This window comes from Conger conger, chromosome 9 (assembly GCF_963514075.1).
Source record: "Conger conger chromosome 9, fConCon1.1, whole genome shotgun sequence".
Taxonomy (NCBI): domain Eukaryota; kingdom Metazoa; phylum Chordata; class Actinopteri; order Anguilliformes; family Congridae; genus Conger; species Conger conger.
Window position 1 is genome coordinate 53,442,493 of NC_083768.1, and position 26,923 is coordinate 53,469,415.

The 26,923-nt window shown below is 41.3% G+C and overlaps 1 protein-coding gene across 5 annotated transcripts; it reads left to right on the forward strand.

Annotated features, from left to right (window-relative positions):
* Nucleotides 1-940: 940 nt before the first annotated feature.
* Nucleotides 941-25,768, forward strand: sgce (sarcoglycan, epsilon). 5 transcript variants are annotated; one of them, XM_061256447.1, is made up of 13 exons: nt 941-1,124; nt 1,806-1,907; nt 8,364-8,486; nt 9,434-9,591; nt 10,361-10,433; nt 10,736-10,934; nt 20,518-20,680; nt 20,854-21,068; nt 21,908-21,934; nt 22,493-22,681; nt 23,191-23,234; nt 23,538-23,575; nt 25,448-25,768. In XM_061256447.1, the coding sequence occupies exons 1-13, from the start codon at nt 1,088-1,090 to the stop codon at nt 25,496-25,498; spliced, it is 1,419 nt and encodes a 472-aa protein (XP_061112431.1). In that variant the 5' UTR covers nt 941-1,087; the 3' UTR covers nt 25,499-25,768. The 5 variants fall into 5 exon arrangements, with proteins under 5 accessions (XP_061112431.1, XP_061112433.1, XP_061112432.1 ...); XM_061256449.1 differs by lacking the exon at nt 23,538-23,575; XM_061256448.1 differs by lacking the exon at nt 21,908-21,934.
* Nucleotides 25,769-26,923: the final 1,155 nt, after the last annotated feature.

Here is a 26,923-nt window from a genome sequence, read left to right on the forward strand (position 1 = left end):
AATGTTCTCAGTGCTTCTGTGAATTTCCTGGGTTTTTTTTGTTTGTTTTTGCCAACCATTATGACATTATCTCTCACTTTAAACATAGTTTTTGTGTTGAATATGTATAGCTTGTGTGATGGCAGCCTCAAGAGAAGGGGTACACAACAAATTAAGGGCGTTCCAGGATTTTGCGCCAACTTCTTGTCTTAATTATTTAATTGACTCAATCATATATTATCTGACATGTGTATGAGTACCGGCTACAGCTGCAGACTGCAAGTGTAACCTAAGGATTTTACTTTGCTCAAGTACAGGCTTGAACCTGGGTAATTCATAGAGCTCTCAGCAAATTAAAGACAAGCCAATTGGTTGGAACAAAAAGCAGTAGCCTACTTTTTTCAACTCTGGGCCCTTGAGGAGTTGTGCACCCCTGCTATACTGGCTTGAATTTCAGATAACATCAGATAGTCAAATGCGGCAAATCTGGCTGACTTACAAAAAATGACCCTGTAAAAGGTTTCAAATGAATCCCAGCACAGCTAGTTCACTTGATGATAGTTAGAAAGAGCATCCAGGTTGATTATAATATGTGTTGATTCATGGATTTGGGTTTATGAATTGGTGATTATGATGATTATATTATTCAATTAGTTTGTTGACAGGGTAATGCCTAAAGCAAATGATGTAACTCGAACTGAAAAATACCTGGTGGCAGTTTAGCCAAAGGAAGCAAAGGACCCCAGGGATAAAACAGAAATGTATATGACTAGCGAATGATTGATTTAATTACTACATAAAATCGTTTTAGATTTGAATAATTTACCGTTAATAAGCGCCATGTAGTCGGTGCCCCATGTGTCCTCCTGATGCACTGGAGTAGAGAGATCTTCAGTTCCCGAAACATGGCAATGATGGCATGTTATTTTCCAACATCTGTGCCAGATGTTCCTACCAGCCAGGGCGCATTCAGCTCCCACAATGCGCTGGGAAAGAGGGTGGGAGGAATTCAACAAGGGGATGCATGAAGCTGTAAAACCGCAGTCATCGCCTACGATTAAATAGATATTGTTCAATGTAAATATTAACCAAATGAGATAAATGCGCCATGGACTCTTTAGGTCTCCTTTTATGGCTTACGGCTGGTATGTATTGATTTCAACGGAAATGCACACGATCTCTGATGTTTTGCTTTTATTAGCTGGCTGCTAGCTTTCAGCTCTCTAGGTATTATCTCGCTTCCAGAAAGCTGGTTATTTCGAAGCAGTAATGGTAAATCGAAATGCAGAAATAATATGTTTGGGGTTTTTTATTTTATTTTTTACCGTCAACGTGCACTGAATAATCTGTGTAAAATATATCCGGGAACATTTAGATGATAGCCTACCTCTAACGCTAGCTCTTGGAATGTTTATTTTAGCTGACGTTACTAGCCAGCTAGCTACCTTTTCTCCCTTGGTACTAATTTAGCAACATTCCGGTAGCTAACGGTAATCACCCCGTCCTGATAACGTTAGAATCACGGCCCACAGTTCAGATTTTTATATATCTATATATATATATATATATATATATATAATTTTTTGTCAAAATTCTTTACATTGTTTATGACAGAAACAGTACGATTGGTTGATGCTAGCTACATGAAAGATGCTGAACATGATTCTTAAAATGGAAGGACCATTTGTTGGCTAGAGAGGTAACTTACAGTTCAGTGCCTGTGGTTAACGTTAGCTAACTTTGGAAAAATAATGCACATCACATTGTTGGAATACTGTACAGTAGCTAACACATGAATATTTTTTGTTTTCATGTTGAAACAAAAGCTTATATACTGCGTTCTGGTGTTGCTAAACATGAGGGTATGTTGAGAAGCCAAATCCAGCGTTATTTCGACCCTAATCAAAGATCATCTGCTGTGAGGAATGGTGAGTGAAGTGTTCATTGGTGTTCGCCTACCCCGTTTTTAACTCGGTGAGTCACCAGTGCCCGGGTCCTTGTATGTGAGATAACACTTTAGCTGCGAACAAAATGCTCTGTCGCACCCAATTAACCCATATCCCTTAATTTACTGATTTGCTTTTAGAATACTGAAGCTTCGTTTTACAGCCAGATAATTCAAATTCTCTCCCTCTCAAAGTGGGCTCCAGAAGTACTGGCACCCTTGATAAGACGGCTGTATATAATAACACCGATAATAATCTATATGATATATAATGTATAACAGGGGTCACCAACCCAGTTCCTGGAGAGCTACCATCTCATACGTTTTCACTTCAACCCTAATTTGCCACACCTGATTCTACTAATCAGCAGCTTCAACAGATATCTAGCCATTGAACAAGGTGTGCTTTGTTTGGGTTGGAGTGAAAACCTACTGGACGGTAGATCTCCAGGATCATGGTTGGTGACCACTGATGTATAATGTAGGTCTCAAAAGTATTGCCGCCTCTAATAATTATTGTAAATAAAATCAAACAAAGTAAAATTGGCAATACAATGTTTCTTAGTTAATCTTGGTCTAAATGAAATGTATATATTGCGTCATTCCATCACTTCCTGTTTCACTAGAGTATAAAAATGAGGCAACAAGCATGCAAAATCCCTTTGTTATCCATCAGAATGGGGAAAGCCAAAACTGTCAATTCAGAAAAGACAGATGGTAATTAATTGTGGCAAAAAAATACGTAAAAAGTTATACATAACACTTAGCACAAGGGCAATAATAATATTTAAAAAAATAACATGGACCTTTCCATTGACTCATCAATGACTAATTTAACAAAATATTCAAAGGCATTTGAAGTGCTAATCAGACCTAGCTGACACGGAATCACAAATGTCCTCTGTTTAATGCTGGTTATGTAAACTATGTTAAACTGAGCAGCATGATCGCTGATCCCAGTGACCTTAAGGAAAGCTAAACGTATATCTACCTATCCAAGCCATGATTAAGAAAATAGTTTTTGACAGTTACCGCAGTTTGCTGTGATGTTGCTTGATGCCAGCAGGGGTTCCCTGAGCCAGCTGAGCTGCCCATTGCCCTGTCATTGTCACTAATGCCTGTGCACTCACTGGAAAGTTCACTTCAAGGCGAGCGCATTTTTGACCGGTGAGGCCAAAGGCCACTGACTGCAAATCAGAGAAGGCTTTTATGAATAGTGAATAGTGAGTTTTCTCAGACAGATAGTACACAAGCTGACTTAAACGGACCTGTGGCCATTTGAGGAGGACTTCCTCCAACATGTGAAGCATAAGCTTCATAACATTATGTATCACATTAGTGAAAATACCACATTTGTGACCACATCTGTAAATGACATTTGTCATCTGTAAACGTTTATATGTCATTACCTTGGAATCCATTTGCACTGCATGTCTGCAGTCAGGGGCAGTAACCATGGCAGATGAAGGCGTGTAACCAGTCTTCTTGATTAGTCCCAAGCGGAGTTTAGCATTAACCTTTAATGGATAATATATTAAAAGCTTTTCATCGCCTAGAGACATCCTTGTGTGCAGACATCCATATCTGAGAAGGTGTTTTCCTGCTCTAAGTCAGCTATTGAACTGATGCATAATGTGTGCTTTACGTTACATGGATAGCGCTACTCAGTCATCTATAATAGTGTTTATGATACTGGCAAATATTAGAGGAAATCTCTTAAATCTTAAAATCTACAATTATGGACTTGTGAAATTACAAATATGTGATCTGGTGGCCATTGCAAAACAATAATTTCTTGGTTGATTTTCAATTTGGCTTTAAATAATTTTTTGTTTGTTAATTCTTTGTCTTGCTGAAAGATCATTGTGACCAGGCTTGGGCTGATACTTGTCCTGGAGTGATTCCATTGACCTTAACAAGAGCCCCAGAACCAAAAGATCTGCCACCATGTTTCACTGTAGTTAGGCTATGATATGCTTTTCAATATAAAACCCACCCCAGATGTGTGTGTCTCATCTGATCATAACATCTACCAATAGAATATTCAGTAATGTGGCTGGAAGTGCTCCCAGCTAGCCTGGGATCACCTTGGGACCCAGGACGAGATGAGGGTGCTAGGGTGAGGGATGTCTGTGCTGCTGTGCTTGCCCTGTTGCCACCATGACCCCAGGATTAAGTGGTTAGAAAGTGCATGGACAGCTGGATGGATGGAGGATGAAGCATTGGTGGAAGCATTCGAGTGTGTAGGGCTCCCAACCTCATTGCTCAAGAACAGTTCAAGACCAACTCCATTGGTCTAGCATACGGTCATGTGCTTTCAGTCTACCTGAGCCAGTAGCACTAGTTACACAGACATCCAACACTGCTGTGCATCTCAACTTCATTCTGTGAATCAAAGAAGTGCCGGTTGGCTGCACTCATTTTAGCAGATGCATATGGTAGTGAGTATACTTATGAATTATCTGAGACAAAGGACTTTACAGTGATGAGATAGGTGCACAGCCATGATTTCATGGGAAGTGGGACTAGCCGCTAGAAAAATGGTGTTATTTATTATATGTAATTATAAATAATTACACATTCATGCAAGAGCTATCTAGTTCTACAGGTGGTCCGGACTGGTGGTCGGCAATTGTAGATTTTTTCACGCTGAGGTGTAAATATTATTTCCGTCTGTGTTACAACATAATGTCAAGATGATTTAGGTGATTTTTCAGCAATTGTCTTGTTCTTTAAGTGGTTAAATGATTTCCAACTACATTACTGTACATTACTAAAGTCCCAGACAATGTAGCCTAAACATCAGTGGTACCAACTTGGACTTTGTTATTAGATGTGCCACTGTTGTGGGCAAGATTCCTTGTGTTACAGCTGCATTAGCTCCATCCAATGATACATTAGATACACATAGGCTACTTCTGAACAGTTTGATGCTAGCACTCAGTGAGCAGGCATTTATTAGACTTATTTTGTAGACTTATTGGTGCTGTAGCCTATCCACTTAGAGCTTTGAGCAGTGGTACTTGGTGTGCAGTGGCATTTTAAGAAGCGCAACTGCTGATTCTAAATTCGGTGAAGGGAATTGAAAACAAAGAAATCCTAAACAGAGGTAGCATTACCAAACTGAGCATCGTCACATATATCACATTTGATACTGAGAAGAGTTATTGTTTGCATGTACAATGATTTCATAGTGCACTGCTCACAATGAAACAAATGAAGAGGACTTATTCAGCTTGGATAACCCTTGTGTGAAAATGTTGTCCTCACAAACAAGGCTTGTAAGCATAGTGGGCTTAAGTCAGCATGTAACGATGAACCGCAAGACTTCAAGCCAGAAGGTGAAAAGGCATTTGATATACTGTAGCTGAAATGAACATCTGTTTTGATCATAACCTGAAGACAAAATATGTTCTTTCCCTTGTTACAAAGTCACAAACTACTGTACATCTCCTATACTGTAGATACATACAGAAGATGCCTGTTAACCATTTAACCACTACTTAACCATTTTAAGGAAGCTTTGAATGCAGGCACACATCGTGCAGTAGTTGTGCTCTGTGGATTAACTGCAGCCCACTGATCCTAACTGAAATGATTTCATTAAAGAAAAAACAGACATGTAGGCCATCTGGCCCAGGATTCAGTCATCAGGAACTCAAGCCTGTCTGCCTTTGAGCCTTCATTATACTTTGTTTACCATCCCAGAGAGACCTACTCTTCAAATGACTGTTTGAAATGGACTCTTTGTAAGAGTCTCAGATTCTTACAGATTGTGTGCAGTCTTGTTTTAATGCGTCTTTGCGCTAACCTCTCAGAAGTGTAGAACACTATGCCTCTGCGTGTATAATTTGGTTTTGCTTCTGATGTAACATTTAGAAGGCAGTAACAAGTAACAGTGTGTGAAGCTTCTCAGGGTCTGGCTCGATGTGATGTATTTTGAAAAGGTCTTGAGGCATCAGCATTGGGGAGGCACCAAACGCTCATTACTCACGCTTACAGTGATTAAAATCTGAACGAATTGGGGGGCGGGGAACACATTATTGAGACAAATGAGTTTCAATTATAAGTTTAAATTCTCTCTAAGAGACTAACGGCAGCCATACTTGCGCTGTATCATATTATCCATCTAAGCGCTAGCGTTTACAATGGAAAGCTCATGAAGTGGAGTAAAAACAGAGAGTGCAGTCATAATGGAGCTAGCACATGAGCAGGGGAGGAATTTCAGCCGCTGGAATGCGGTTCGCTGAGCTGGGGCTCCCAGTCCTGTGGCATTGCGTGCCTGTCATCTGCTCGACGTGGAATGCTGCGTATTTCTGATATAATGACCCCTCTGTGAGCAATCCCACACGCTGGGCTGAAGCAGATTTTGTTGGTAAGACAATGTTTTTTTTTGTATTCTCCCATACATTTTGAAACTGTCAAACACGAGGCCGGGAGGTGGCTTATACAGTTAAGGCACCATGCTGTGGTGTAGCGATGAGCCCCACAGTCTCCGGATCGAATCCGGACCGTCTCATATGCGCAAGATTGCATCACCCAGGGTATGGGAGGGTTCAGGCAGTTAGGAGTCCACGGTTCACTGCTGGTCGTCCTTGGACTGCATGTTAAAGCCACATATGAATGGTCTTCCTCCAACTCCACTCAATGCAAGACTAGTGGCCATCAGACATGCTCACCTCCACATTGGGCAACAAATTCATAAAAAAAAAAATATATATATATATATATATATATATATATATATATATATATAATATATATATATATATACAGTGGTGTGAAAAAGTGCTTGCCCCCTTCCTGATTTCTTGTTTTTTTTTTTTTTTTTGAAGGTTTTTATTATTAAGGGAGAAAAAAAATCCAAACCTACAAAATCCAAACCTTAACTGTGGTTTATCAAACCTGAGTTCAATTTCTCTAGCCACACCCAGGCCTGATTACTGCCACACCTGTTCTCAATCAAGAAATCACTTAAATAGGACCTGCCTGACAAAGTGAAGTAGACCAAATGATCCTCAAAAGCTAGACATCATGCCAAGATCTAAAGAAATTCAAGAACAAATGAGAAAGAAAGTAATTGAGATCTATCAGTCTGGAAAAGGTTATGAAGCCATTTCTAAAGCTTTGGGACTCCAGCGAACCACAGTGAGAGCCATTATCCACAAATGGCGAAAACATGGAACAGTGGTGAACCTTCCCAGGAGTGGCCGGCCGACCAAAATTACCCCAAGAGCGCAGCGACGACTCATCCAAGAGGTCACAGAAGACCCCAACAACATCCAAAGAACGGCAGGCCTCACTTGCCTCAGTTAAGGTCAGTGTTCATGACTCCACCATAAGAAAGAGACTGGGCAAAAATGGCCTGCATGGCAGAGTTCCAAGACGAAAACCACTGCTGAGCAAAAAGAACATTAAGGCTCGTCTCAATTTTGCCAGAAAACATCTTGATGATCCCCAAGACTTTTGGGAAAATACTCTGTGGTCTGACGAGACAAAAGTTGAACTTTTTGGAACGTGTGTGTCCCATTACATCTGACGTAAAAGTAACACCGTATTTCAGAAAAAGAACATCATACCAACAGTAAAATATGGTGGTGGTAGTGTGATGGTCTGGGGCTGTTTTGCGGCTTCAGGACCTGGAAGACTTGCTGTGATAAATGGAACCATGAATTCTGCTGTCCTGAAGGAGATTGTCCGGCCATCTGTTTGTGACCTCAAGCTGAAACAAACTTGGGTTCTGCCGCAGGACAATGATCCAAAACACACCAGCAAGTCCACCTCTGAATGGCTGAAGAAAAACAAAATGAAGATTTTGGAGTCTAGTCAAAGTCCTGACCTGAATCCTATTGAGATGCTGTGGCATGACCTTAAAAAGGCGGTTCATGCTCGAAAACCCTCCAATGTGGCTGAATTACAACAATTCTGCAAAGATGAGTGGGCCAAAATTCCTCCACAGCGCTGTAAGAGACTCATTGCAAGTTATCGCAAACGCTTGATTGCAGTTGTTGCTGCTAAGGGTGGCCCAACCAGTTATTAGGTTTAGGGGGAAATCACTTTTTCACACAGGGCCATGTAGGTTTGGATTTTTTTCTCCCTTAATTATAAAAACCTTCATTTAAAAACTGCATTTTGTGTTTACTTGTGTTGTCTTTGACTAATATTTAAATTTGTTTGATGATCTGAACCATTTAAGTGTGACAAACATGCAAAAAAAAAAAAAAAAAGAAATCAGGAAGGGGGCAAACACTTTTTCACACCACTGTATGTATATATATATATATATATATATATATATATATATATATATATATATATATATATATATACACACACTAGGGAACCCCAAAATCTGCTTGGAGTAAGCGTGTGTATGCTCAGAATTACTGTAAGACGGTTCTTAATTTTCCCCTCTTTCCCATTCCCTTTGCTACCCCAGTGGTCACTATCCTGTCCAGATCTCATGCAGACCGAAACGTCTACCCATCTGCGGGAGTGCTTTTTGTCCACGTGCTTGAAAGGGAATATTTTAAAGGAGAGTTTCCTCCCTACCCAAAGCCAGGTATGTATCTTAAATCTACATTCTCTCAAGGTGCTTTTACTGTTTTTATGCACTGTGGGGTACTCTTAAAGTGCAGTTAGCTTAGTATTGGCCAGGTTTAGAGTTCATGTTTCATATTAACATGCTCACTCTATGGCCCTCTGCACATAGCCCAAGTGAAGAAGACTCCTGGTTCACCTCAATTGAACTCTGCTAATTTTGTCTGTCAGAGTCTGTTTTAACATTTCTGTGCAGTGCACCCTAACAAACTCAATGTCAATGTTTTGCAGTTTAATTCACATGTTGATTTTTCCAAACCAACACTTACTGAAACAGAAGGCATTGACCAATGGCAAAGCAGCATTTAGTCATTTGGATTGTCCCCTCATGTGAATGAGTCATGAGGGTTGCCAGGTGAATGAAATTCACACAGATTTGCTGAATTTCCACAGTGTATAATTGCACAGTAATTGACTCAGCACAACTGCTTATTGACTTCAGATGAGTTGGGGTTGATTTCTTCAGTTTATAGAAGAGCTGTGGTAGTGTGCAGTTATGGTTTGAGGCTGTAGACCTCTGTGACCAGAAGATTACAGGTTTAAATTCTGATTGTGGCACTTGTGGTTGCAAGGTGCCTAACAGGGATTGCTCCAGTAAGTGTCTGTAGCTTTTTAAATTGCTAACCTGTAAAATGCAGGCTGTGTAATTCATCCTCGATGAAGGTGTCTGGAAAGCAAATAAAAGTGTGATGGCAGTGTCAGCATCTCCGCACAAGTCACAACTTGTATAGATCTCACTGTTTTCAGGTGGTTATTCTCAGATGCAGAGATAATCTGTGAAACGATTAATATTATCTGCTGTGAAATATAGTGCTTGTATAGGCTAAGGCAGTGGCCTATTTTATGATTTAAAGATTAGATAAAAGAAGAGCTCTGATATTCTTAATGGTGCTCTAACGGTCAATGCAGGCGATGCCAGCAACGATCCTATCACGTTCAACACCAATTTGATGGGCTACCCGGACAGGCCAGGATGGCTGCGCTACATCCAGAGAACTCCGCATAGCGACGGTGTGCTTTACGGGTCTCCTCCCTGGGAGCATGTAGGCAGACCCACGGTCGTCGAGGTAGGAGACACTGCCCCTCCCACGCCCAAAAACACATTCACATCACAGTCATTAATTACTGCAGGCCCAGAAAGACCTTGGATGTAATTTTTCTCAAGGTGCTTGAAGGTGTTCTATTTTCTGTTGATGTATGATGTTTGACACAGTTCATTTTTCTGGAGCTTTATGTATTCTGAACAGTGAAAATCCAAAGGGATGTTAATTTGTTCATATTAGCATTGTGTTATCTGATTAGAGTGGTTGGGTGGAATTTTTCATCAAATAATGTCTGACTGTTATACTGTCCTATAAGATTCATGACGAGGCCTTTGAAAAGCTTGACAACTTTAATTAGACTTCCTTTGAAAATGTAGATCTGAAATATGACTGGAACTCTTGTATCACTGATAGCTATTTGAGATTCAGCAATAAATATTTGAAACGGTACACACTGAGCTGGGAAAGTTGTTTTTAATTTAAAAGGAAATATCTTAAGGCTCATCACATTTGAATGGAATTGTCATATTTTGATTTCATAGCTGTTGAGCATGTTCTCCTGTTCACCTGTGAGTTTTGGTAACGCTAAACGCCATAGATTTTCGTGCCTTGCTCTGCATCCAGCTGTCTCTCTCTGTTGGTACTCAGCTCACACGAGAGACATGATAGACTTGCCCCAGTTTCAGATTCGCCCTCTCTCCACACAGTCATATATGTTTACGTCTGATTCAGACAAGCCTCTCGTATAATCTGTCTTGATCAGGGCTTAAACTTTCACCCTCATGCATTGCAGATTACCGCCTATAACAGACGTACGTTTGAGACGGCCAGGCACAACTTGATCATTAACATCATGTCTACTGAAGGTAAGGTCCCAGTAAAGCTTGCTGTAAGAAAGCTTAAAAAAAACAACCTTCTGAATTCCTCACAATGTGAGCTGCATGTCGGAGCTTAGAAGTGCTATGAACTGAACATAGAGCAATTTGAAATCTTTTGTAGCTTAATATTTGGCAGAGACACAATGCATAGTTTTTTTATGTTGCATGACACAGGCTGACTTGCTTTTTTGCTAACCAGAATACCACTTCTCTCCTGCCTACATCTAATTTGAAACAATAAGAAATAACTGAATAAAGGGCCATTCAACCCCCCCCCCCCTCCTTTACAGACTTCCCCTTGCGGTACCAGGCAGAGTTCTTCATCAAAAACATGAATGTGGAGGAGATGCTGGCCAGCGAGGTGTTAGGGGACTTCCTGGGCGCGGTGAAGAACGTGTGGCAGCCAGAGCGGCTTAATGCCATCAACATCACATCAGCGCTAGACCGGGGTGGGCGTGTCCCCCTGCCCATTAATAACCTGAAAGAGGGGTGAGTGACATGCTGTTCTGCCCTCAGAAATTAAGGCTGGTTATTGAAGCCCTGTTTACACGACAACGGTTTCTCAAAAATGGAAACGTTTTTCCTTTGTGTTTCCAAAAAAATCTGCGTTCATACGACAACGTTATGATAACGATCCCCCTTTACGCGGTTACACAAAAATATTTTAACCTCTGTAGTATGCATGCCAGGCCAGTGGGTGGCGGTGTAGCTTTGCAACTCAACACCACAGAATAACACCACTTGCCTGCGCATGCTGTCTTTTACAGCATCTACAAACCAAAACTAAAAACATGCAGAAAGCACAGGCGAAAAGTGATAGCTTTGTGTGGACGGACGAGGAAGTGGCGTTATGTAATTAATGCATGCATCTCCACTGAAGTAATGGTGCAGCAAATCTACATTTTGCAGGAGGAGTGTTAATAAACTCTGAATTGACTGCAGCACAAACACAGCTCTGAAGGGCGCCGTTGTTGTGTTTATACTGATTCGCGCATGCGTATTAGGGTCTGTGTCGTCACAGTTTCATGTCATCACCCACCTCCTCCCCTCACTCCTCCCACTGTTATCACTAGAATTGTGTCTTACCAATTTACACAGAAACGGTAAAGACGGCATTTTCAAATAATTCCACTCTGAAGCCCATTATCAAAAGTTAACGTTTTCAGGCCTCCAAAGCGCCAATGTCATGTAAACAAAAGGCCGAAACGCAACAAAATTGTGCCGTATTCGGCACCACTGTCATGTAAACAGGGCCTTAGACTCAAGGATGCACTGAAGAATGGTACTTGGTACTGTACTGTCAGAATAGACTTGTCAGTTCAGCTTCCAATTTTATAGCACATGAGTGAACTCCATAAGTCTTGGGACAAATAAATTTGTTCTTGATTTGGCTCTGTACGCCACAATTTTAATTGAACAATTCACATGGTTAAAGTGCAGATTTTCAGCTTTTATTTAAGGGCATTTTTCTGTTTCACCATGTCCAATTTCTGTAGGCATAAGAGAGCTTTCAGTATCTTGTCTTGATTGTAGGCCTTTGGAGTCTGTTATTGGTGTCTGTTAATATGAGAACCAGAGCTCTACCAAAGAACGTCAAGGAAAACCAAAAGAAACCATAAAAATAAGAAAGAAATCTGGCAGAGACATAGGCCAAACCTTAGGCTTACCAAAATCAAATTAATAAAGAGAACACTGGCAAGCTTAATTGAACAATTTACATTGATTCACAAAACTTCCACAGTTGTTGACCAAAGAATTTGACCTTAATGAAGAAAAACCCCAAATACTGAGAGAGCTGGGATACCTGCAACTCTCTGCCAAATACCTCACAAACAGAATTACAGAGGCTACACTGCAAAATGCAAACAAAGCTGCAAAAACAGGATGGCCAGGTTGCAAAGTGCCTAAAAGAGAGTTCTGTAAAAAAAAAGGAAGTAATATAGGAGTAATTAGCATGAACAAAGTGTGGAGGCCAAATAGAGCTGCCCAAGATCCATTGCACCCCCTCCCTCATTTGTGAAACATGGTGGTGGGGGTGTTATGGTTTGGGCATGTATGGCTACCAAAGGTACTGGCTCATTTTTCTTCATTGATGATGAAGCATCATCCTTTTTTTTTGTATCCATAAGCTTTGCTCATAGAAGATTGATATTGCACATTCCAGGTTATTGGATACGCTGTGCCTGATCTTGCAACAGCACAAATGACATTCGCAGTGGCATATAAGAAGTAGGCATAACATTGCCATAATAATAACAAAGTCATTCTTATACAAATGACTAAGGAATCCAGTTTAACCCCTCAATTCGCAATCAATCACAGGATATAGGCTACCGAAAGCAATAAAATAAACAGTTCTATTTGTATAAATTACATTACATTACAAATTATTTTGCCATAACATTGTTTAGTGATAACCAGTCCTTATTTTATATTTTATGAAGGGTAACAAATAAAGAATCATCTTCTAGACATTTTAGAACTTCACAGACAACACAAATCAGGCTAAAATTTGTATTCTTTTCATGGCAATGGTCCAGAGAACCAAATCAATAGTAGATTTTAATTCCAAAAATATTCCAAATGTGGAGAAACATCAATATGAAAAACAAAAAATCTGAGCAATAATCGGTTTAATCCGAACTGTCCTTAAAAAAAATAAAAAATAAATCCAGGATTTTTTTCAGGGGGGAATCGGTTACAACGAACAATGATGAGCCTTGATGCTGGTTTTGCTTGACTGAAAACGCAGAATGTTCATAAACGTAGTAACATCGCCCGACATTGACTATGGTCGCTGTTTAATTAAAAATATATTTAAAGTCACAATCGGTCATTTTGGACTCCTAACGGTCAAGAAAGGAATTCCAACAACAAACACCCTCAAACCACAACACTGATCCTTCTCATAGACTATGAATATAACAAGTTATTATACAGTTCCGTGTTCTCATGCTCTGTTATTGTTTTATAACTGGATATGTAATCTTCGCTTGGATAATAGAGATTAGTATACAGAGTTTCAGTTATTGCTTGTCTGGAGTGCAATTTCGGCAGCTACACATGAACACTCAGATTAAGACTCCATGCCATTGGCTGTGGCCATTATAACCAATTTTCAACCAATGAGCTTGAAGTTTTGTACAGCTGTACAGTGTTTTGGTACAGAGTGATGGCCTGTCAACTGTATATTTTGAAACGGAATTTAAGGACTATAAACACAGGCAGAGGGTGAGTCAACATGTCTGAGCCGATAGAACGATAGGAAGGGTATGAAATGATCTTGTAAAAATGTTTTAACAAAAAATGTTACCTATTGTACCTTTAATATATGAAGTATAAACCAAATGTCACTGTGACCAGCGATGACACTGGTTGTAGCAACAGTTGCCCGACGGATTTAATTCATCTTACAGCAAGACAATGGACAATATTTGTAGACAAACACAAATAGTAAGACAATATTTGTGCACAAACTTAATCTCAATGTGTGTATAAGCTTTAGTAAAGATATCTACAGGCATACCGTTTTCCCAATACTGCACCCAGTTCTGATCAGAAAAGCTTACTCTTCTATTAAACCAGACAATAAATAATTAGACATGTTTTATTCAAATATATGAGGGTATATTTTTATAAAGCATGCCCAAGGTGTCCTAAAAGGATTACTCTACCCTAATGCTTTCTAACAAACATGCATCACATTTAAAATGGAGCTTTATTTTATTTTTTTTAAAGAGAAAAAAAAGGTTAACCGGAGCCCTTTTAGCCAGTAAAATTACCGGTTTATCGATAGCAAGTCCAACGCAAATACTCACTTGATGTTTTACGCACATCTGAATATTAATTCTGCTATGCAAATGCAGCGGTATTCCTGAACTGTCCCTCACCTGAATATGACATATTATACATTGTTGGAAATGGTTGGAAACCCCGTACAAGTAGATCGGCATGTTTTAAATTAGTGTGGTACCGAAATGACCTAGCATTTACATGACAACAAGTAGTTCAAGACAACATTTGCTTAGGTATAGTCCCAGGATTACGAAGTAAACTTCACCGTTAGTCAGAAAACAGCCGTAGCTTCATAACCAGGTGGCATATCTGGCTCCATAAATATGTCTGCATTGAATAATTTGCTAAACAAACGTATATGTCTGCCAAACCGGAAACATGTTAGCCGGACATGCAATAAAAGTGAGATAAGAAAAAAAAAAACAATGGGCATCATTTATCAAACGTGAGCCAAACAAAATTTCCCCGACATTCTTTGGAAATGCATTTCCACAAATAATGTGGGATTAAGTTTTCAGATGTTATTGTGCACGGAAATGAAAGCACACGGTCTTCAAAGACCAAGCCGGTTCATTTGGTCATGCTCACGAAGAAACAACGAATAACAAGTTCAAACATCACGTTATGGAAGTGGCATGACATGTGACTGAGGCGCTTAATTTGTTTATGAGTTTTGTTTTTCGCCTCGCATTTAATGTCAGAGGTTGATGTGAACTGTTTTTCCAAGTAGGACGGTTGTAATTTGGTCATTCCGATATGATGTGAACGCAGCATTAGACTCTATTTACATTACATTTACATTAAATTAGAAGATTTAAATAAGGCTTACTTCATATTCATGTTCAAAGACCAAGCCGATTTATCGAGTTGGTTTCGACTGCCCGGACACCACCATCTCAGTTTGTGCAACACACGAGCCAGAACTCGGATGAGTGCTATCCGTCCTCAGCTTCTTACAGACTTGCACAAGAAGTCAAAATATATCCATCCATCCATCCATCCATTATCTTAACCCGCTTATCCTGAACAGGGTCGCAGGGGGGCTGGAGCCTATCCCAGCATACATTGGGCGAAAGGCAGGAATACACCCTGGACAGGTCGCCAGTCCATCACAGGGCACACAAACCATTCACTCACACACTCATACCTATGGGCAATTTAGACTCTCCAATCAGCCTAACATGTCTGCATGTCTTTGGACTGTGGGAGGAAACCGGAGTACCCGGAGCAAACCCACGCAGACACGGGGAGAACATGCAAACTCCGCACAGAGAGGCCCCGGCCGACGGGGATTCAAACCCAGGACCTCCTTGCTGTGTGCCGCCTGAAAATATATCGCTCCTTGATAATCCCAGACAGTAACCATTTCTTTTACCTGTTCCACAGTGTGTGGAACTCATATCTCTGATGCATAGGAAATTGCAGCCGGTTGGACGCCGCTCCACATTTTACACTGTTTTTATCCAGTCCTGTGTTGTGCATACGTAGTTTATGCAGCCTATATAAACAGAAGTAGACTAATTACCAATGTTTAGATGTTAGTTTGGATGAAAAGAAGCCTACACACTGATATGCTCCTTACAGCTTTATTGTAGACTATATTTCCATCCCAGTGGATCTTCATCAGGTTTGGCACATCTCTTTATGTTTCTCCACGAGGACTATCAGCTTAATTTCCTCGTCCGTTTTTGAATAGAATAAACAACAAACAATAACGGTGAGTTCAAGTTTATTATAAGAAAACATCATGGCACAGAAGATGTCTAAATTAGTCCTAAATAAGCTTTATATACAGTACTGTGCAAAAGTTTTAGGCAGGTGTGAAAAAATGCTGTAAAATAAGAATGCTTTCAAAACTAGAAATGTTCAATATTTGGTGTGACCACCCTTTGCCTTCAAAACAGCATCAATTCTTCCAGGTATACTTGCACACAGTATGTGAAGGAACTTGGCAGGTAGGTTGTTCCAAACATCTTGGAGAACTAGCCACAGTTCTTCTGTCGATTTAGGCAGCCTCATTACATTATTGACATTTGGCAGACGCTCTTATCCCGAGCGACGTACAACAAAGTGCGCAGAAAGACCCTAGAGGGAAGTACAATTTCAATTGCTACCCGTACAACAAAGATTTTTTTTTTTTTAACAACAAATGAACAAACAACAAAGCAAAAGTGACCAAACTTAACTATCCAAATACTGCTTACCTACCCAACTAAAAATACCAAAACACAAAGTAAATCACAAAGACAACAATTAAGGATCACAGGGGGGTAGGGCGGGATGGGGAGAGGTGCTGCTTGAAGAGGTGCGTCTTCAGTTTGCGTTTGAAGGTGGGGAGAGTACAGTTCTGACCTCAACGGGGAGTTCATTCCCCCACCGTGGAGCCAGAACAGACAGTAGTCGTGAGCGTGAGGTGGAGGTTCGGAGAGGGGGAGGTGCCAAGCGGCCTGTGGAGGCTGAACGAAGAGGTCTGGCAGGGGTGTAGGGTCTGATGATTTTTTGTAGGTAAGCTGGGAAAGACCCCTTAACTGCTTGGAAGGCTAGCACCAATGTTTTGAATTTGATGCGAGCCATGACAGGCAGCCAGTGGAGGGAAGTAAGCAGGGGGGTGACGTGTAAGTATTTTGGAAGGTTGAAGACCAGACGAGCTGCTGCATTCTGGATAAGTTGGAGGGGTCTGATGGCGGACGCTGGGAGGCCAGCCAAGAGGGAATTGCAGTAGTCCAGGCGGGACAGAACCATCGCTTGGACCAGGAGCTGGGTCGAGTAGGGGGTGAGAAAGGGGCGGATTCTCCGTATGTTGTATAGGAAGAACCTGCATGACCGGGTCACCGCCGCAATGTTCTCGGAAAGGGACAGTCTGCTGTCCATCACCACGCCGAGGTTCCTTGCACTGGGTGATGGCGTGAGTGTGGTATCCCCGACGGAAATGGAGAGATCCAGGTGGGGAGAGGTATTAGCAGGAATGAATATCATTTCAGTCTTGCCTGGGTTGAGCTTTAGATAGTGGTTATCCATCCAGCTCTGGATGTCACTCAGGCAAGCAGAGATACAGGCAGAAACCTGTGTATCAGATGGTGGGAACGAGATGAAGAGTTGGGTATCATCCGCATAGCAGTGGTAGGATAGCACATGTGCAGTGATCACAGGGCCAAGCGAAAAAAAGAAGCGGGCCTAGGACTGAGCCCTGGGGAACTCCTGTGGCAAGGGGCCGAGGTGTCGATACCGTACCAGCCCAGGCAACCTGGAAGGAGCGACCAAAGAGGTAGGACTCAATCCAGTCCAGGGCTGTGCCACAGATGCCCGTTGCTGACAGGGCGGACAGGAGGACGGAGTGATCCACAGTGTCGAAGGCAGCAGAGAGATCTAGAAGAATGAGGACAGAAGAGAGGGAGGCTGCTCGTGCGGCATGGAGCGACTGACTGACGGAGAGGAGCGCGGTCTCTGTCGAGTGGCCCGATCTGAAGCCAGACTGATGGGGGTCTAGCAGGTTGTTGTTAGAAAAGAAAGAAGAAAGTTAAGTAGAAGCAGCTCGTTCTATGGTTTTAGATAGAAAAGGAAGAAGAGATACCGGGCGGTAGTTCAGGATGATGGAGGGATCCAGGGTAGGCTTTTTTAGCAATGTGATGTGGGCCCTCTTGAAGGATGCTGGAAAACAGCCGGAAGACAGGGAGGAGTTGACAAGGGAGGTGACAAATGGGAGAATGTCAGGTGTGATAGTCTGGAGAAGAGAAGAGGGGATAGGGTCAAGGGCACAGGTTGTAGGGCAGTGGGAGGGCAGGAGTTGAGAAACATCATAAGGAAAGTGGAAAAGGAAGGGATGGGCCTAGAGGGGGGGAAGGGCATAGTAAGGGGGGCGGTGGTTGTAAAGGATCTGCAGATAATGCTTCAAATGCCTCAAATGCTTCTGTCTCTTCATGTAATCCCAGACAGACTCGATGATGTTGAGATCAGGGTTCTGTGGGGGCCATACCATCACTTCCAGGACTCCTTGTTCTTCTTTACACTGAAGATAGTTCTTAATGACATTGGCTGTATGTTTGGGGTCGTTAAATAAATTAGAATAAATTTGGGGCCAATCAGATGCCTCCCTGATGGTATTGCATGATGGATAAATATGTGCCTGTACTTCTCAGCATTGAGACCATTAATTCTGACCAAAACTCCATTTGCAGAAATACAGCCCCAAACTTGCAAGGAACCTCCACCATGCTTCACTGTTGCCTGCAGACACTCATTCTTGTACCATTCTCCTCCAGCCCTAACAAACTGCCTTCTGCTACAGCCAAATATTTAAAATTTTGACTCATCAGTCCAGAGAATCTGCTGCCATTTTTCTGCACCCCAGTTCCTCTTTTTCGTGCATAGTGCTTGGCCTTGTTTCCACGTCGGAGGTATGGCTTTTAGGCCACAATTCTTCCATGAAGACCACTTTTGACCAGACTTCTCCACACAGTAGATGGATGTACCTGGGTCCCACTGGTTTCTGCCAATTCTGAGTTGATGGCAATGCTGGACATCTTCCGATTGCGACGGGAAGTAAGCATGATGAAAGTTTCCTTGGCCGACCACTGCATCTACGGTTCTCAACGTTGCCCGTTCAGTTAATGATTGTGTTTCAACCTACATATTAAATTGATGACCATTAACTCCTATTTGGTATAATTGGTTAATAACACACCTGAATATATGCCTACAAAACCCCTGACTTTGTGCAAGTGTATCTAGCAGAATTGATGCTGGTTTGAAGGGAAAGGGTGGTCACACCAAATATTGATTTGATTTAGATTTTTCTTCTGTTCACTCACTTTGCGTTTTGTTCATTGATAAAAATAAACTATTAACATTTCTATTTTTGAAAGCATTTTTTCACACCTGCCTAAAACTTTTGGACAGTACTGTATACTTCTATTGTAATATCACCAACCCGATATTGTGTCAATTCACATTTAATTGGCTTCTATCTTCACAATTTAGCACAATTTTGACTTTTTTAATGCAGAATAGAATCATACTCAAAAACCTATATTTTAATGCCAAAAATCATCAAAATTGGATTATCCAATCACAATCCAGGACAAAAACCGCTGGCCATCTTGGAAAATGGCAGCCATATTGTTTTTTTTGTGTGGCTACTGGGCTTTTTGGAAAAAGTAGGTCCAGAAGAAAATTTGTGCCAAATTTGATGCTTGTATCATGAAGTGAAAGATAGTTTCACTTAAATCTGCAGCACTATAACTGCTCTATTAAACTATTAAAAATCTATTTTTTACATTTGATGCGACAATACACTTGAAAAATGGCCGCCATCTTGGATTTTCAGGTGGCTACCTGCTTTTCGGAAAAAGTAGGTCCTAGGCGTTATTTATGCCAAACTTCGTGCTTCTATCAGAAAATGAAAGATTCTTCTGGAATATTGACTTAATCTGCAGCACTATTAGAGACAAATTATAGCAGAACATGCAGTCTGAGCCTTGTCTGTGCAGTGCAGGACTGTGCTGTTATGTTGTAGTGCACAACTGCATTGCAGTCAGCTGAGACAGTGCTGAGCTGAATTACCAGAACATCTTGACTTCATCTAAACATGTAAACTCCGGCCCCTGCAGAGCTCTTACACGAAAGCCGCATTCAGCCAACCGGCATGCGTTTTTCAGTTTCTCTCAGAACCAGCCCGAGCACGTTTTAAAACGATGGCGTATAGTAGCAGCAAGCCAGGTGAACAAGCGCTATCATTCAGGGGACGTCTCCATTGTTTGTTAAGTAAACACGTCATGAAATATTTACTCCCATGGTTTTTCCACTGACGGGCACGGCGTGAAGGTGGATCTTTTCAGAGGGCTGCCCGCTCCAATTGGCTCTCTCCCCCTCGTTCTCCTTCATGCGACTCACCTGTCAGGCAGCTGGCCCCGTGTTTCCCCATCGCCATTACCGAGATAAGCAGCTTTAGGATCATTTCATGGCCTGGCGTGACTTGGGCGGATACACGCAAAAATACAATTACACAAACTGCGCATCATCAGAGCTGTATGAACGAAGGTGTAGGTATGGAACACCTGTACTGTTGCACATCTTGACAGGATGTTGTGATGTTCCCTGTCTCTACAGGGTTTTTGTTGTAGAGGAATAAAATGGTATTCTCTATCGCTGTAGCATGTTTGGAATAGAGGAATAAATTGTATTCCCTGTGTCTGTTTGGTGTTTGGGATAGAGGAATAAATTATATTCCCTGCCTCTTTTGGGTGTTTGGGATAGAGGAATAAATTGGTATGCTCTACAGGGTGTATGTGATGGTGGGAGCGGACGTGCCATTCTCCTCCTGCCTGCGGGAGGTGGAGACTCCTCAGAACCAGCTGCGGTGCAGTCAGGAGATGGAGCCGGTCATCACCTGCGACACCAAGTTCCAGGAGCAGTTCCACATCGACTGGTGCAAGATCTCCCTGGTAAAGCCAGAAAGATCTTAAGCCAAAATATCTAAAAATCTAGGGTGTCTAAGGCTTTTGCACAGGACTGTATATCCTATGAGTTCTAACGATATAAACTCTAAGAGTAAATATATAGTTGATGTTAAGTGTGCGGTACACTAGTGGTTGACCTCTCCCTCACTGTGCCTCAGGTGGACATAAAGCGAGTGGTGTCTGTGGCCCCGGAGAGGAGCCCCATGGGGCCCGGGGTGCTGCCGGACATTGGGGAGTACAACCCCCCCTCGGAGTCGCTGAAAAGTAGGGACTATTTTGCTGACTTCCTGATCACGCTGGCTGTGCCCTCTGCCGTAGCCCTGGTCCTTTTCATCATCCTTGGTTATTCCATGTGCTGTCGACGTGAAGGGGTGTAAGTGTGCAGCTACCGTTCTAAAGACAAATCTTCACGAAGCACATGCACACACTACACACACATGCACACACATATGATGGAACTCGCCACGTGCACACACTGACACACTTGTGCACGCAAACACACACGCATGCTGAAATTCTCCACACACACCCATGCATACCAACATACATTATGTTGCATAGACTACACATCACAAAAGATGTGAACTCACCAGCAAATGAATGCACACAATGCATTACAATACACAAACGTCCCATCATTTTCACCATTAAGAGAAAAAAGCATGGTTTGAGTATATGTATTGAGAATTACCTTGGTGCACAGAATGCAGAATCAATTAATCGGATTAGGATTCCAATGCAGTATGAAGATGGGAATCTGGGAATTTGAAATCCCCAGACCCTATTTTACAAAAATTGCTGTATACTAGAAACTGAATAAGTCTAGCCTATAGCTTGGGTGACAGTGGAAAAAAAAAACTTTTAAAAAGAGAGAAAAGCAGCGTCTCATCACAACACATTGATTTTTGTCCTGTGTTTTCCATCCATTCACACATGAATTCGTTTCGCGCAACATTTTATAAAAAATTTTCTCAGATCCTCCAATGTTTCAGTCGCCATCACCATCTTCATCACCATGGTCACTGTCGTCGTGGTATGTGAGCAGTTGATCCCCCCTCCTCCACCTGACCTACTGAGCCTGGGAAAAGGCCCTCTGTCCCATCAGCCCCACCCACATCGACCATCAGCCTGACTTGCTCTCCATTAGCTTGTGTGTGGTTGTCTTAACTATTAATATTAGTATTTAATTCATTAATTTTGTTTTGTTTCTAGGGAAAAAAGAAACATGCAAACACCAGAGTAAGTGTCTTCTTTCCTGTGCCATTTTTTTTTTTAGTCTATTGGTTTGTTTGGTTTTTTTCCTTTCGATAGGTTAACTTTCTCTCCCGGTCTGTCCTTGTTTTCAATTTTTCTTTTCCCTGTTTCAGTCTCAGAGTGTCCCTCATGGTGGCATCTGTCCATACATCCGGGCCATACATCCACTCATTTCTGTTTTTTTTCCCACTCCATTGTGTGAGAAGCTGCTTAGAGTAGGCAGTTGTAAGGTAGCCTAGTGCCTATACGGGGGAGGGAGTGCAGTAGCCACCAATGGCTAAACCATGCCAGGTGCATTAGCCACGAGGGAGAGAGGACAGGCCTTGGCACAGAACCTACTCCATATCTACATAAAAACAGTGAACCAGGTCGGAGTGGACCAAGTTGTTGTTGATGTAAGGAAGTGAAAAAAACACCAGGGTAGCGTGTTCATCTGTTTGGTAAAAGGCTGGAACTGTGCAAACAACAAAAAAAACAAAAACTGAGCTGAGATTTTTGAAGGTCTGCTCAGAATTGGGTTGGTGTGGTCTTCTCCTCCTCCAGCATCCAGCTGGTCCACCACAGCTCCATTCAGAAGTCGACCAAGGAGCTCAGAAGCATGTCTAAGAACCGGGAGATCTCCTGGCCGCTGTCCACACTGCCCGTCTTCCACCCCGTGAGCGGGGAGGTGGTGCCCCCCATCCACCCGGACAGCTACGAGACCACCAGCATGCCCCTGATGCAGACGCAAACGTGAGTCGCGCGATCCTGTGGAGGTCGGAGCGCCAGGTCGCACAGCATTCCCCGCCTCCCGACCTCATTCCCAATCTGCCTCTCAGTCTGTCCATCGGATCATCCCCCAGTTACACTGGATACAATAAACCAATGTGCCCTTCCCCCCTCAGCTGATGTATAATGTGTGCTGAGAGTTCTAGCACAAAATGCTGCATGCTTCATGCTTCATCTAGGAGGGTACCCCCCTCGACCCTTTTCATTGTAGAGCGCATTTGAAATTCTTGAAGGTGTGATGTTATATAATGAAGTTAATAATTTTGCAGTGCTGTCTGCTTGCGTGATGTGATAGTAGCTGTCTGAATATGTATGGCTTTTTTGCTGGTTGAAATATCACATTAATATATCAAAGAGTACCCCAAATACTGTTTACGGGGCATTATTGTCCTCCAAATGGTGTCAGGGAATTTTGAATGACTTGCCCGTTCTCTCTTGAAAAATGACATGCAATATAGATATTTTTCCCACAGAAATTTGCAAAACCAGATGCAGATTCCACAGCAACAGCCTCCTGGTAAGTACAATCATTTATCTCAGATATTTTAAAATGTTTAACAGGAAATAGGAAAAATACCCACATTATCTCCATTGAGAAAGTGCCATTGACATATTGGTTTTTAAACCTTGCACATTTTGTGTTTAATTCTATGCTTTATTGCATTACACACACTGAAACTAATCCTCGTATGTAATCAGGTTCAATGGTCTTCCTGAGGCTCCCCCTAGTGCACAAGTTCATGTACTGAAATGTATTCAGCCTGTCTCTGTGAACATTCCTTAACTTTCCACCTTGTCCATTTGTTTACTGCTAACAAAGGAGATAATTATTGTATGTCAACATTTCGAAGGCTGGAGGCAAGTATAATGTGCTGCATCTTTTGACTTTTGGCATCTCCTAATTTTGCAGTAAAAAGTTTATGCACATTAATGTGTCATTATTCTGATAGCTGCATTGCATTTAATTCTCGCCCTTCATTCAATATAACACAGTTCATTGTACGTTGCTCTGGATAAGAGCGTCTGCTAAATGCCTGTAATGTAATGTAATGAAATTCCAATACCAGTACACTGAAATTTATATTGTTAAAATTGAACATTTATCATTTATTTACATTTCTTACTAAATACAAGTAACTTACTAAATGGTAGATTTTGAATTTAGAATATGGGCTTAACAACATACAGTCCCCTTAAAAAGTATTGAAACAGCAACGGCAATTCTTTATTTTAGAAATACACAGAAAACATTTTGGGTTGAGATAAAAAGATGAACACGAGACAAGAGTTCAGAATTTCAGCTTTTATTTCCTGGTATTTACACCTAGATGTGTTAAACTACTTACAACATATCACCTTTGGTATCAGACCACCCCATTTTTAGGTGAGGAAAAGTATTGGAACAGAGAGCATTTAAGTAAATAACACTTAATATTTGGTAGCATATCTTGCTTGCAATAAGTCTATCAAGCCTGCAACCCATTGACATCACCAAACTGTTGCATTCTTGTTTTGTGATGCTGTTCCAGACTTTTACTGCAGCTCTTTTCAACTCTTTCAGTTGTTTTTTATTTCGGTGGGTTTTTCCCTTCACTCTCCTCTGAAAGGGGTGAAATGAATGCTCAACTGGGTTAAGGTCTGGTGATTGGTAAATCTAAAAATACTTTTTCTCCTTAATGAAGTTCTTTGTTCAAATTTTTTTGACATTGAATTCAGACTTAATCTGAATTTATCTTGCTGCTACCATGAGTTACATTATCAATAAAGATTAGTGAGCCCACTCCAGAAGCAGCCATGCAAGCCCAAGCCATGACACTTCCTTCACCGTGCTTCACAGATGAGCTAGTATGTTTTTGATCATGAGCAGATCCATTCTTTCTCCACACTTTAGAGTTTCAATCACTTCTTGGTCTTATCAGTCCATAAAACTTTGTTCCAGAACTTTTGTGGCTCATCTCTGTACTACGTTGCAAATTGTAATCTCGCCTTCCGATTCTTACTACATATGAGTGGTTTGCATCTTGTGGTATAGCCTCAATATTGCTGCTCTCTAAGCCTTCTTCGAATATGGTTGATTGGGATACGTTCACCCCAGCCCTGTGGAGATTGTTTGTGATGTCACAGATGATATGTTGTGGTTGTTCATCACAGCTCTCACAATGTTTCTGTCATCAACTGCTGTTTTTGGTCGACCTGTTCAATATCTGTTGCTCAGTACGCCAGGACATTCTTTTTCTTTTTCAGGACATTCTATGTTGTTGTACAAGCTATCCCCAATGCTAGTGCAATGGCTCTGATTTCCCCTTTTCTAAGCTTCAAAATTGCTTGCTTTTCTCCCAGAGACGGCTTTCTGGTCTTCATGTTGGTTTATCTTTTCTTACACAAATGCAGTCTTCACAGGCTAAAACCAAGAGTAGACATTCAGAATTATTCAGTCACATGTTCCAACTTAAAAATTGGATGGCATGAGGTGATATGGTGATATATGTTTTAAGTTGTTTAACAAATCTAGATATAAATATGATGTACATCTTTTGACCTCAGTGTCTTCAGTGTATAGCAAAAACAAAGGAATCGGCATTGCTGTTCCAATGCTTTTGGAGGGGACTGTATACATTTAAAGAATGTTGTTACTTTATTCAACGAAATCCACATTTTTCCAACGCAGCGCTATGAAATTCGGGCCAAATGTCAGCAGTGTGTTCATTTCTCCACTTCTGCCCATTTTAGGTAAATGGTATTCCTGAAGAGCGGAAAGTGGCTGAAGCACTGAATTTGTAATTGAAAACCACAGTATAACCTTTTTGTATAAATGTTTTGTCCTCTGTACTGAGGTGCATGCGCCGACAGTAAATGCATACAAAGTGCTGTAATGTCCATGGGCAGCTTGCCCATGATGCTGCATTGCTGTGCAAATGTGGAGGTTGCACCTACACTACAACACTATAAGTATTGACATATGGACTGATATTTTTAATATTTTGTGTAACACATAAACTCGTATTTGTTAATGGAATATGATGTGGAATAAAATAGCTGTTTATTATTAAATGTCTTGGACAATGAATTTCCTTTAACTTCTAACACTTCTAATGAGAGAATGTAGACCTGGCTCCATTCAAATAATAGTTTTACTACTGGGGCTGCATTGTCACAAACCTACAGTACCACCCTTCTACCTTTCCTTATAATACTGAGCTGTCTTTATAGTCCGTCTCTCCCTTAGAATTGTGTCTGGAAAGCCAAAATATACAGATGTGTTCAAATAAATAGAAGTGCGTAAAAACAACAGTGAATAAAGTGCAACTATTTTTGAATAGCTTTTAGTTCCATATTTCAAATGTAGTGGAAACATTACACATTCAATTCCAAATCAAAGCATTAACAAATTTTATGACGTCTGCGTTATTCTTTTACAGGAAGCAAAGAAAAGGAATATTAATCTGTTAAAAATATGATGACATTTTTCCCTTCAAACTCAAACATTACTGTATAAATTTAAGTAGCGTAGTGGTTAAGGTACATGACTGGGACCCGCAAGTTCGGTGGTTCGATCCCCCGTGTAGCCACAATAAGATCCGCACAGCTGCTGGGCCCTTGAGCAAGGCCTTTTGTAGGGAGGATTGTTGTACTGCTATTTTTTGTCTGTCATTTTTGGGAGTGTATTCGGAAATGAAGATCAGTCAATCTGTGAATACTAGCCTATTTTTGGCAAACAGAAGTTTGCTTCATGACCATGACCTGCTTTTTTCTAAGGATGACAATATAATTTTCATGAATATTCTGTGATTTCAGCCAAGAAACTTGGACCTTTAAACTGAAGCCAATACACAAAGTGGAAGTTGTGTCCCATTTAATGACAAAGCTGTTCTAGGTGCAGTGAGTGTGACATGAAAATATGTTGCATGGGTTAAAGGTCCCATGTTGTGGAAAATACATTTCCCTTCCTATTTGGATTATAAAGGAGTTGAAGGTACTATGAAAACACTGTGACAGTATCACGACACACAGTCCCCAAACAAATCCACTTAATCTGTATTAAGAAAATGTACAATCAGAACAAAGGTTCACTGATATCAATAAGCCTTGAAGGCAGTCACTAAAACGGCCTGTTCTTGGTAAAGCGCAAGAGAGGCGCTGATGAATTAACATCTGGATAGAGATTGTTTTTGGTACTAAAAACCACACAAACATATTTTTATGGAT